General features: G+C 40.1%; 1 protein-coding gene across 6 annotated transcripts in view; it reads right to left on the bottom strand.

Moving 5' to 3' along the window:
- Positions 1 to 8,741: 8,741 nt before the first annotated feature.
- Positions 8,742 to 13,400, bottom strand: part of GPHN (gephyrin) — a 562,530-nt gene continuing 557,871 nt past the window's right edge. For 3 of the 6 annotated variants that reach the window (XM_036267724.1, XM_036267708.1, XM_036267715.1), the window contains 2 exons: positions 11,071 to 11,167; positions 8,742 to 9,724 (listed from right to left, as the gene is read on the bottom strand). In XM_036267724.1, coding sequence (XP_036123617.1) covers positions 9,591 to 9,724; positions 11,071 to 11,167 — 231 coding nt within the window. In that variant the 3' untranslated portion in view covers positions 8,742 to 9,590. The remainder of the gene's footprint in view (positions 9,725 to 11,070; positions 11,168 to 13,400) is intronic. The other 3 variants (XM_036267700.1, XM_036267732.1, XM_036267739.1) reach the window with 1 other exon arrangement.

Here is a 13,400-nt window from a genome sequence, read left to right as displayed (position 1 = left end):
AATGGCACCTTTCCAACTCTGTTCACATTTCTCTGGCAGAAGGTGTTTGTGTCTACTGGGCAGGCAAGAGCCACTTGGTAAAAGAAGCGCAGGAGGCCAGGCGGCCCGGGCATTGTTCCATTGCTCCTGCATCACAATGTGCTGACACGGGCTCTGCAGGAAGGAAGAGCCTGGGACGCAGGCCTGGGTCAGCCTGGGGGTCAGTGCTGCCAGCCTTCCTGCGGAGCCCAGGCAGCTCAGTGGGGGTAGTCCTGGATGCAGTGTCCAGTTTTCAGATGAAAACTTTGGGGACAAAAGTCAGGTTAGTGGTTGAATCACCATGGAATGATATGTTGAGCAAGCTGAAAACACTTTGTATCGTTTATCACTCAACCGATCATTTATTGTTCCATCTCCTGATACCCCAGTTTTCAGAGACAAACATGTTTGTCACTTGGAGCTTCTGTGAGGAGAAACTTCAGATGAGTGCAGCGTTCCTAGAGGGCAGAGGCCTCTTGGTCTTCAGACCTCCGCCATCGAGTATGTTCTGGACACACCACGTAGGCACTTGGTCACTGTTGGATGAATGAATGAGTGCAAACACCCACAGGTTATGCTCTCTTGAGGGTATGTGATTAGGTTGACTTTGCTTTCCTGTGTGGTTAGGAGGTTCTCCTCTTCACCTTTTGTGTTTTAGTCAAGTGCTGCTGACGCCCACCTGTCTAGTCACCTCCCCCCCTGCTCATGAGGACAGAAGGGCACAAGGGGTTACTAGTGGGCCACCGTGGCCTGTGGGGGCAAGGGCATCACCTCAGTGAATTCACTTCCTTTAGGTCACCATAGCCTAGATGGAAACACTTGTTCTTGACAGGGCCCAGGGAATGTGTGGTCTCTCAGAATAAACATGAACTATCTGAGTTTTGGAGGGGATGATGGTGTTCCTATTTCAAGAACTGTAACTTTCACCCGGGACCAGGTGTTGGTGTCGGAGAGTCCACGGGATCCACTCCCATGGGATGTATACCAGGCAGTTTTCGCAGGAGCAGCGTCGAGGGTTGATGTGTAACTTGAATGTGTAATGGCATCAGGCTCTGGTGCTGGCTCCCTGCGAAGAACTAGCTCAGCCTGCAGGCCAGGGCCGCTCTCCGTGTGCAGACTCAAAGGGTTTCTGCTATTTTTGCCTCAGACACTCCCTGTCCCATCTTCCATCTTCAGTGCCCTCTTTCGGATGGACACATTCTTCCTCTAGTCATCTGACTGCCAAGGACTAGATGTCTAGCCACCCATTTCTTCATTCAGCACATTTATTGCATGATCCACTTGCTATGTACCTGTTCTTCCTGACTCAGGGCCAGGAAACATTTTTGCAAAAATCTGATCTTATCTCTTTCAAGTTGATGTTATTATTTAATTATGATGTACCTTGATGAAAGTCTTTGATATTATCTCACTTCCATTTTTTGTTTTTTGGGGGGAGGCTACCAGTATATTAAAAAGTGAAGAATTAGGCCCTGGCCAGGTTAGAGCAGCATTCTCATACGCCAAGGTTGTGGGTTTGATCCCCAGTCAGGGCACATACTCAAGAATCAAGCAATGAATGCATAACTAAGTGGAACAACAAATTGATGTTTCCCTCTCTATCTTTTAAAATCAATAAAAAAGTAGCAAAGGGAGGAAATAGAAGCTATGGTATATTTTGAATATTTACTATTAAAATATTAATGGTTTTCAACATACTCAGACTATAAAAGCTTATGTAGCCCTGGCCGGTTTGGCTCAGCGGTTAGAGAGTCGGCCTGCGGTCCGGAGAGACCCGGGTTCGGTTCCCGCTAAGGGCACCTACCTCGGTTGCAGTTTGTCCCCGGCCTTGGTTGGGTCATGTGGGTGGCAGCCACTCGATGTGTCCCTTTCACGTCAATGTTTCTCTCTCTCTCTCTCTCTCTCTCTCTCTCTCTCTCTCCCACTCTATCTGAACAAAAAATAGAAAAATGTCCTCTGGTGAGGATAAAAATAAAATAAAATAAAATAAATTAAAAAAAAAAGCTTATGTATACCTTCATTTGGAGATGATGCCACAAGTCAGAATTTGAGGCTCTGTTAAACTGAGGTCCACGGCCAATTAGTCTCTCCTGCCCCTCATGACATGTGCCTGCTCTCTCATGCCCACTTGTGATATAAAGTGTTCCTACCAGGTCCTGTCCTGTTTCCTTGGTGAGTGTAATACAAGGTCAATTCTGTTGTTCAGTTCAGCAATGAGTACCTACAGTTTACTGGGTTACAAAGGTGAACAGTCTCTGCCTCAAGGAACTTACTGTCAAGTGGTGGGGGAGGGATCATGTAAGCAGATTATTCCAATGAGGTGCAGGAGCACAGATGAGGGGCACTTAGTTCATTCTGGGGATTCAGGGAAGGGTTCCTGGAAGAGTTAATGGCCAAGCTAAATCTTAAAAGATTAGCTAGCCTGAGCAAAGGCACTGAGGCATAACATGACATGGTTTGAAGGGGTGACTGCAAATGGTCAGATATTACATAAAGCTGAAGGGGAACAAATGAAGTTGGAGGAGGGGTGGTTAGGTGTAGAGGGCCTTAAATGCCCTCCTGGGAACTTGGACCTCATCTGCTACAGTAGTTTCTAATGAAGAAGTTTACCAGGGGGAGATTTATATTCTGGATTGATCATTCCGGCAGCAGCACGAAGGATAAATTTGTGGAGGGCAATTCTGGAGGCACAGAGACCAAGTTGGTAGCAGTGGGAATAGAAAACAGAGGGTTAATTTAGGAAGTAGTAGTCGAGTTGACAGGATTTGGTGACTAACTGGATGTGGGGAATGAGAAGAATGACTCAGAGGTTTCTAGTTTGGGAAACTGGGTATTAAATGGTGGTGTCATTAATCAGAAAACAAACTATAGGTAGAGGAACAGGTATAGGAGGTAGAGAGAATGAGCTTTTTGTTTGCACGAACCCTTGTCGAGTATGTTGCCTTGTATTCAGTGGGTGTTTAGTAAATACTGTATTGTTGTTCTTAAACCTTCAGTGGCTTCCCAATGCTCTCAGAATACCTGACGTGTGTCATAAGGTGTGTATGTGTGTATTTAGTATTACACCCAGTAGCCTATGCATTTCTGAGGGTGATCTGGCTCTATCCTGGCTTCATTCTCTCCAACTATGTCTCAGACCACTCCCCACTCCCTCATCATACTTCTGTCTCCTTTCTGATGTATTGTTTAAGCCCCTTTCTGTCTGAAATGCCCTTCTTTCAATTCTTAACATGTGGGGCTTATTTTCATTCTTCAGCTATGAGTTCACATGTTACCTGTTTCGAGAGCCCTTCCTCCATTTCTTGACGAGTGATTATCTCCCAGCTCCAAATCGGCCACTGCAGCTTGCATGGTGGTGCTGGGGCTGGAACTCTGCAAACTACATTTCTTTTGCCAGCCAACTTCCCTGTCGGGTTCAACAATAGGTTGCATTAGACTACAGGGAGCTTTGCGAACAGAAGGAGGGAAAAGGGGACTTGTGTTCCTTCCAGTTTATTTTTGTTTCTGTTACTGTCACCCTGGCAACAGCAACTGGTTCTAGGCTGTGTGTGTGTGTGTGTGTGTGTGTGTGTGCACTCTCAGAATCAACACCTGGGCAGTGCCCTCTTCTTGGACGGCTGAGTCCTACCTCCAAAGGGCCTGACCTTTGCACTCCTGGATTCTGATTACTCTAAATTCTTCTGGCCACCTCCACAGCCCTAGTTGGGGTAGACGCTTCCTGTAGTTATTACCTCTGACATCTTAATGTTTCCTTTGCTCTTTTCCAGGTTTCTAATACCTATTTAACTCATTCCTACATTCAAGTTTCTTAATGTGATTTCTGCCTTTTTTAATGGCTGGACCCTGACATAATAACTGAATATGATTTAGGCCTCTACCCATTTACTCTCTAACTTATTACTGCATTTCTTCATAGACTTTTCATAATCTGTATTAAAAAAATTTTTTTGGCTTTCTCATAATCTATCTCCTCCAGTTGGACATCAGTCTTTGTCTCATTCATCACTGTATCCTCATTGCCTAGCATGGAGACTGGCATACTACTGTAAACACTTAATAAATGCTTATTTAATAAATTATTGAATTATTATAAAAGACTACAGGAGAAATACTGGTAACTGACCATACAAAGTGGCCAGAATGGAGCAATTCTTTAGCCTTTTGGTTCTAGGCCAAGTTACTGATGTGCTCTGCAACAATGTACCTTTCTGTTAGAGTCAAGTTTGTATTTCTTATAAGCATGTTAAAATGTAGTGTATTATTTAACTTCGATCCATCATCATTGGAGTAACAAGATACAAGTTTATCTGCTTTGAATTCTGCACTTACATAAATCTCCACTTTCTATAATTGAAAATAGTAATGATTTACCTTGTTAAGGCTGCATGAAGATCAAGAGTTTGTTATGGGTTAAATCCAAAAGGTTTTGTTGGCAAAATTTTAAAAATGAAAGCCATCTGAAGAATATGCTTGTTATAATATGCAACATCACTTAATAGCATTTACTTGTAAATTTAACCTGCTTATATTCTTTTTTTTTTTTCCATTGTGTGATATGGTTTGAAACAACCTACACATAGAACCAAAAAAGCAGGTTAAAAAGAAACTGCTTAACTTCCACACAGCTATAAGCAATAATCTAAAAACATCTACTACAGTCTTTTATTTAAATATCAACTACTAAGACAAAGAATACATCATGTATGTGTAATTCTAAAATAATTTTGGTTAAATAAATACAAATATATTAGATGATATTGAGACTTCCACTGTGTCAAATAGAACCATTTCATCGAACCTTAACTTTTAAATTAAATGGGAGAACATATTTGCCAATGATACATCTGATAAGGGGTTAATTTATAAAATAATGGGCAAAGGAACTGACGACACTTCTCCAATGGCCAACAGACATATGAAAAAATGCTCAAGCTGAGTAATCATCAGAGAGATGCAAATTAATACCACAATGAGATAATACCTCACAACTGCAGCGTGGCTACCATCAACAAATCAACAAACAGTAAGTGCTGGCAAGGATGCGGAGAAAAAGGAACCCTAGTGTACTATTGGTGGGAATGCAGATTGGTGCAGTCACTGTGGAAAACAGTATGGAGTTTCCTCAAAAAATTAAAAATGGAACTTCCTTATAACCCAGCAATCCCACTTCTGGGAATATAGTCTAAAAAACCGGAAACACTAAATGGAAAAAAATATGCACCCCCATGTTCACTGCAGCATTATTTACAATAGCCAAGATCTGGAAACAGCCCAAGAACCCGTCACTAGATGAATGGATAAAAACGGCCTGGTTGGCCAGTTTGGCTCAGCGGTTAGAGCGTGGGCCTGCGGTCCAGAGAGACCCGGGTTCAGTTCCCACTAAGGGCATGTACCTTGGTTGCGGTTTGTCCCCGGCCCTGGTTGGTTGTGAGGGTGGCAGCCACTCGATGTGTCTCTCTCACGTTGATGCTTCTCTTTCTCTCTTTCTTCCTCTCCCTCCCTCCCACTCTATCTGAACAAAAAATGGAAAAAAATGTCCTCGGATGAGGATAAAACACAAAAACAAAAACAAAAGGCCTGGCTGGTTTGGCTCAGCGGTTAGAGCGTCGGCCCTCGGACCAGAGAGTTCCGGGTTCGGTTCCCACTAAGGGCATGTACCTCAGTTGCAGTTTGTCCCTGCCCCAGTTGGGGTCATGTGGGTGGCAGCCGGTTGATGTGTCTCTCTCACATAGATGTTTCTCTCTCTCTCTTCCTCTTTTTCTCCTGCTCTATCTGATGATAAATGGGAAGGTGTCCTCGGGTGAGGATAAAAACAAAACAAAACAAAAAATATATATACACTATGGAATACTACTGGGGGGGGGGGGGCGTAAATCTTACCTTTTGCAACAGCATGGATGGACCTGGAGATTATTATGCTAAGCAAAATAAGGTAGTCAGAGAAAGACAAATATATGATCTCACTTATATGTGGAACCTAATGAACAAAATAAACTGACAAACAAAATGGAAACAGAGGCATGGATACATAGAACAGACTGACAGCTGTCAGAGGGGATGGGGGTTGGGGAGCTGGATGAAAGAAGATGAAGGGATTAAGCAAAACACACACACACACACACACACACACACACATATCACATAGATATAGACACAGACAACAATGTGGTATTAGCCAGAGAAAAAGGGGGGTGGGGAGTAGGTGGAGGTGAATGAAGTGGGGCGTGGGGACAAAAAGAGACTTTGCTTGGGGCCATGGGCACACGATGCAGTGTGCAGAAGTTTTGTTGAGTTGTTCATTTGAAACCTGTGTAGTTTTGTGAACCAATATCACCGCAATAAATTCAATAAAAAAATTAATTTCCTTTGTATCTATTTCAAATGTATTCATATTTTTCCCGTTTTCTAACTCAGAAGGAAAAATGTTTCTTTTCTTTTCCAGCTAATTGGAACACCAGGGTCCTTAAATCCAGCCCTTCCTTCCTCTTCTTTCTCCATTTGGAACCTTACTCTTGAATTTTTAATATGCCTACTAACTGTTGTTTCTTTCTCAAAACCCACCAACAAAAATGTTTCCTCTCCCTTGTTATGGGTTCAAGGTACCATCTCGTGTCTATTTTCCTCATGCACAAGTTCCAAAGAACACATATTTATGACTTCTATTTTGCAATCTGGCTTTAGCCCTTAACCCATTATTAAAATTGTACTCTTATAGCTCATGAAAAATTGCCTAATCAATAAATCTTTCTGAGCCTTTATCTTTCTTGACATTTCTTTTTTAGAGTTGATTATCCTTCCTTTTTGAAACTCTCCTCCTTGGTTTTTGGGACACTGTTCTACCTGGTTTCTTCTCTTCTCCAAAATGCTCTTCCTTTCATTCCATTCCATTCATGCCTTTTTCTTCCAACACTCCAAACTAAGATGCTCCCAACGGTCCTGTGTCATCTTCTCTATCAATTTTCTGTTTCTATAGCTTAGTGTTTAAGAGCATGGACTCTGAAGCCAGATTGTTACTGAATCCTGACTCCTCTTCTTACTAGCTGTATGACCACGGACAAGCTGCTTTATCTTTCTGTGCCTTAATTTCCTCATTTGTACTGTAGAAATAATAATCGTTACAGAGGTGTTATGAAAATCAAATAAAAAGTGCCGGGCATATAGGAAGCTCTATATAATGTATTCCATTGAACAAATACTTACTGATACCTACACATATATACATATGCCAGGAAATCTCCTAAGGATTTGGGGATAATATAAGGGAATAAAATAAACAAAAATTCTTTCCTTTATAGAGCCTACATCTTATAATAAAGATACTTATTATTAATTATCCATAATTCTGTTTCATCTTTAAAATTGCACACTTTCTTTAAGACCAACTGAAACACCATCTTATCCCTTGAAATCTTACCTTGCAGGAGGTTATCATTTAAACTCCTCCAACTCTTTAAATCTGAATTATATAATTTATCACACTCTACCATGTATTTTCAAGTAGAAAACATTTCAAATATTATGGTTATTTACATGTGTTTTTATTATCTCCCTTGATGGAGGTTAATGTTAGCTACTATCTCTATTCATCTTTGTAAATAGTAGCATGATATACCTTGTACCCAAACACACATTAGATGCTCAGTAACTATTTATTTATTTATTTTATCCTCACCCGAGGACATTTTTCCATTTTCTACTCAGATAGAGCAGGAAGGAGAGAGAGGAAGAGAGAGAAACATCGATGTGAAAGGGACACATCGAGCGGCCGCCACCCACACAACCCAACCAGGGCCGGGGACAAACTGCAGCCAAGGTACATGCCCTTAGCGGGAACCGAATCCGGGTCTCTGTGGACCGCAGGCTGACACTCTAACCCCTGAGCCAAACCGGCCAGGGCTCAGTAACTATTTTTTGAGTGAATGTAGGTAAAGCACTGTTCATGATCTTTCATTTGACCTCTATTAACTAACTTATGTTCTTTAATGACAAATATAAAGAAAACTTAAAATACAGAACACTGTATTTTCAACTTTGGAAATATCAAATATTAGAATCAAATATTTGTTGTTTACAACTTGGCTTTATTCTTCACCATCATTTGGCACCTTGTTTATTAGGAGGCCAATTTTGGCTGTTTGCTTTACTAAGTATACCCTACAGCATATCCAATACCCTATTATCAACATTTGAAAAGTGCCCCGAATTTGTATTCAAGGAGCCATGTGGACTGAGCATATTTCATTTGTTGCATTTTCTATGATCAGCACAGACTTTTCCTATCTCTCACTTCCTTTCTAACATGATCAAAACATTTCTAGGTACCTATCTGAAATTTCCTGGTTCACTATTTATGTTTTTCCCTTTCATTCCAAAGAACTGTAGATGTTTAAAATTTGTTTTTATGTCATCTAAAATAAGAATTTATTTTTTTCCTCCTAAATTATCAACTATCTTTCCTCTAAATTTGCTTGTTATTCTCCAACTATGACTGGAAAGCCCAGAACAACCACAGGTTCTCCACTGTTTTCTAATTTGTATTTTCACAATGCCACAGATCACAATACTGTAGTAAAATATAGTTACATCATACCACATTTTACATCTTCTTTATATCACTTAAACTTGCTAAGGCATCTTAAATGTGCCTTTTATCCAGGCAGAACCCCATCAGAATGCATGACAATGTTCTCTTTTCTTAACAAGGCCAACACAATGGATTTTATATAATGATCAAGGATTTTTTATTCATTAAGTTTCAGTATCATTACAGAAAATGTTATGGTACAGAGTTGTTTATCGTTATTTTTTCTTTGCTCTTGATTTCCACGTGAATGCTGGTAACACTAATATCTGTACAAGATCAGTCTTTGATTTTATTTTTTGTTCTGTACAACTTTAAATGTATTGGTTAAAAAGGCTGTCAGCACTTAAGGAAGCATTTTTCTCCCAGTTTGTTTGTTCAAATAAAAAGTATCCAGTTACTGCCCAAGAGTACTGTGCCACGAGGCTACTGGGGCGAGAAACTTCCCCGGAAGCTCTGCAGGGATGTTCTCCTGGAGGCAGGGCAAGGCCCCCAGCCACTCTTCTTTTGGCACTGTGCACATAAACACGATACATGATAAAGAACAAGCGAAAGCTCTCTGTAAAGCGGTTATGAAGCATACTAAGAAGGGAATCCAAGTGTTGCCTACGCTAGTATAAATAAGCAGACAGCCTTGATTTAAGAGCATAAGTAGTTGTTTAAAGATGAGAAAAACACAAGTTCTGCAGGCACCTACTGCTGTCTACTAAAAGCTATCGCTATCAGACCTAGCATTGAACACACAAAGCAATTTGCAAGAAAGGAAAAATTTGCTTTGATATAATCAGAATAGAGTTGTCTGTTTTAAGATTTATTTTTAGGTGTTTTTTTCTTTAAAAGGTATTTAAATTCTTTTGAAATATAGTTCAAGATGTTGACTATACAGATCAACTTTTATCCAAATCAGAAAAACTAGCTGTGCCGTTGCATATTACAGGATACAGTCAATGATATGTGGACATGCATCAAAGCTTTCTCCCGCTGGCGACCATCATAGTCGTCCGATGACCATGACGTCCACCACCTCGCCCTTGTGGAGCTCCACGTACTGCTCTGTCTTTGGAGGTAGCATCAACAACCCATTGGCGCTGCGCATGCTCATCAGACGGCTGCTCATCTGATTACCTAGAAAGAAATACTCTCGTTACAGCAGCATAAGCATCATCACAGTGGATATATCTAGAGCCCTTGCAGTTCTTTTCAAAGAGCCCATGAATCGAGCACAGGTCTTCAAGAAGAAGGGAGATGATCAGACGTCCCTGTACTTTTTTTCAGGTAGCCTTGCTACTGTATCCTACTACCTCCCCACTAAGCACTAAAAAGAAATGTTAGAAATGGTTGCTGAAAAGAATAAAATCAGGATTTTATAGCATTTTATGCAAAATGCCACAAAATTTCTCTATTCAGGCTGAAATGTTATGTATGTCTGAAAAGAGAGGCTTTTAAAACCTATTAAAATAATAATAGCAGCAGCTATCATTTCTTTAGTGGTATGTACTAAGTGCCACACAAGGTAGTAGGCACTTTACTTAACTATCTTATTTAATTCTCACAAGATTCAAAAGAGTTGAGGTAACTTGCTTGGGGTCCTACTTACTACCTGGTGGCTCATGTGAATTCAAGTTTCTGATGGCAAGGCCCTGGACTTAGTTATAGTGTTAGTTGATATCTGCACTTGATAAGAATTTTGTTTAAAGGGAAATACAATTTTACTGACATCACATCAAAAGTTATGTAAGTCGGCCGGTGTGGCTCAGTGGTTGAGTGTCGACCCATGCACCAGAAGTTGCCAGTTCAATTCCCGGTCAGGGCACATGCCCAGGTTGTGGGCCCAATCCCCTTTGGGGGCCTGCAGGAGGGGGCCAATTGATGTTCTCTCTCATAGATGTTTTTATCTCTCCCTCTCCCTTCCTCTCTCTCTAAAATCAATAAAGAAAAATTTTTTTAAAAAAGTTATGTAAAATATGACTAGAGAAGTTGGGGATAAAAGTTTAAAGTCTCGAAGAGGTAATTATAGAACTCTGCAATATCATATTGATTTCTGAGTCCTTAAATTTTACCAATATCTAGTGTACAGTAGAGACCACAGAGAATCACATTGTAATTGGGCTTTAATCTCACATTTCAGGGTGGCATAGCCACAATCCCTCCTCTTCCTACAACCAATGTTATGCTCAGACTTTATCGGTTGAGCAAATAGATAAAAATCTTTTGTAATTCTAGATTTGTGTTTCAGATGCTTATCTAGAAAACATGGCTTCATGGAATAACTAAACCTTAGGTACTATTTTTTTTACTCTTGTTGTCCTGTTATGCTGTACTTTTTAGGAATATTTAACTCATCCAACCTTTCAAGAAGGAAAACGTATGATAATCCCAAATTGGGCATACCCGGGAAGGAGGTTACATGTATAAATGTGTGGGTTGGCAGGATGGGTGCACAGACGTACCTGCAGGTGTGAATGACTAACCTGTACTCTGTGCCCAAGGCAGTGGTTCTTGGTGATGCCAAGTCAGTATACACCGATGGTATTCTGGGCGAGGATCCAGTTTTACATCACATGATAACTATAGAATAAAGAGGAAGAGAAGACAAATTTAATCATTTGATCATCTCTTAAAACTACAGGGTGGTGGAGGTTGTGCAAAGAATACAGTGGACATGAAACGTATGTTGGCATTCTGCCGTTTCCACTACTGCCACCTGATATTCTTAGTACAGGAAGTCCAGAGGTTGGGTTGCTGTGATGAAAAGAGAAAAGAAGTCCAAGAAGTTGGTATTCATAGTGGGGGAAAGGGCAGAGGAAAAAGATAAAGTCTATTTTTGAAGTCTAATTATAGATTATGAGGACAGATACTTCTGACCTACGACTTCAAAAATTGTATCACTCAAAATAAAGAAGACAGATGTAGACAAAAAATAAGATCTATATTCATTTATCTGTATGCCCATCTGTCTGTCTGTCCATTCATCCAGTAAATGTTTATGAGGTGCTGTTCAACTGCCCATCCTATACCTATTTTTAACATAAATGGGATAGCGACTTTCTTTTCCTCTTGAATATTTCCCTAATGTCCCAATACTGACTTACAAGCTTATTAAAGCAACTAAAAGTAGTCTCTACTAAAAGTTATATCATTTTGATTTAGCCACATCACAGGTAATAAGATAATTCCTTTGAAAGAGTCTCTGCTATGAAACGGCCTCTTTCATATTCTTCTAACAAGGATAAGTCCTTTCTATCATAGCAAATTCAGTTCACATACAATGACCAATCACCCTTCAACCTGGAGCCATTTTAAAAAGTCTGTTATTAAATTCATACTGAAATTTGATAAGTTAAAATAATAATTTTGTAGTAGCAGGTACCTACAAAGTATTCTTTTAACAAGTTTATACAGTATATAATTATAGACAATAGCCTAAAGATGAGCTCACTGTTAGTGAAAAAAAGAGTTGTTCCAGTATACAAGAATTAACATTTTTTATTAGCATAATAACAATTTTAGTTACTCCACCTTAAAATGATCTGGAAAGGCTTTATTCGGCTAACAGAGATATTGCTTAGATCAAATGATACAATTAAAATGGAAAATTTTGATTCAAGTAACTCTGTCCCCAATCCATTCTGGTTACTATGTTTTTAAGCATTCTAGTTCACTCTGACAATCCATGCTTTTCCTCTGGAATCCAGAATAAAATTCAGTTCTAGGCTGTTTTCCTTGTTTGTTTATTTATTTATTTATTTAATCCTCACCCGAGGACATTTACATTTTTTGTTCAGATAGAGTGGGAGGGAGAGAGAGAGAGAGGGAAACATCGATGTGAGAGAGACACATCGAGTGGCTGCCACCCACACAACCCAACCAGGGCGGGGGACAAACTGCAACGAGGCACGTGCCCTTAGCGCGAACTGAACCCAGGTCTCTCTGGACTGCAGGCGGACGCTCTAATGGCTGAGCCAAACCAGCCAGGGCTTTTTTCCTTGTTTAAGTCACATTCCACTCTTTTGCTTAATCTTGGCTTATGTTTATTTTATTTTATTATTTTATTTTATTTTTTTGCATTTATCCTCAGATAGAGCGGGAGGGAGAGAGGGAGGAGGGAGAGAGAAGCATCTATGTGAGAGACACATCCAGTGGCTGCCACCCACACGACCCCAATTGGAGCCGGGGACAAACTGCAACCAAGGTATGCACCCACTGCGGGAACTGAACCCAGGACTCTCTGGTCTGCAGGCTGATGCTCCAACCACTGAGCCAAACCGGCCAGGGCTTGGCTTATGTTTATACTCTATTTCATATTTATTGGGGGTTAACTTTAGGATTATTCCTAAATTATTTTGTGCTTACCTGAGGGCAAAAATCTCTCTTTCAATCTCTCTCTGTGTGTATGTGTGTTCTCCAGTACTAACTATAAGAGCTGTTCACACAGAAGTGTGATCTGCTAGGTGTGTAACCAGATTTTCCCCAACAATGCACTGACTGGTTCATGGCAGTGCAGTGGAACAAATGTTGGAATGAGATGATACCTGACACCTACGTTCTCCTTCCAGCTTTATTGCTAACTGGTGTTTATACTTATATTCTGTTTGATCATCTACAAAATGGGGTTGTTTGTTTTAAAGGAGATATTTATATTAATTTAAGAAACAAGAATCAGTTGCATCAAATTGAAATTAAATTTTTTCATAGCTTCACAAACAGCTGTTCCTTTTGCAGCAAAAGATGAAACTTATTAGATTTTTATGTTATTTTATTAAAATGCAGAATATTTTATTAATCAATATGTTTAATCATA

The sequence above is a fragment of the Molossus molossus genome, unplaced genomic scaffold, assembly GCF_014108415.1.
Source record: "Molossus molossus isolate mMolMol1 unplaced genomic scaffold, mMolMol1.p scaffold_m16_p_1, whole genome shotgun sequence".
NCBI lineage: Eukaryota > Metazoa > Chordata > Mammalia > Chiroptera > Molossidae > Molossus > Molossus molossus.
The sequence above is the reverse complement of the archived record's forward strand: the minus strand, read 5'-3'. Positions and strand labels throughout refer to the sequence as shown.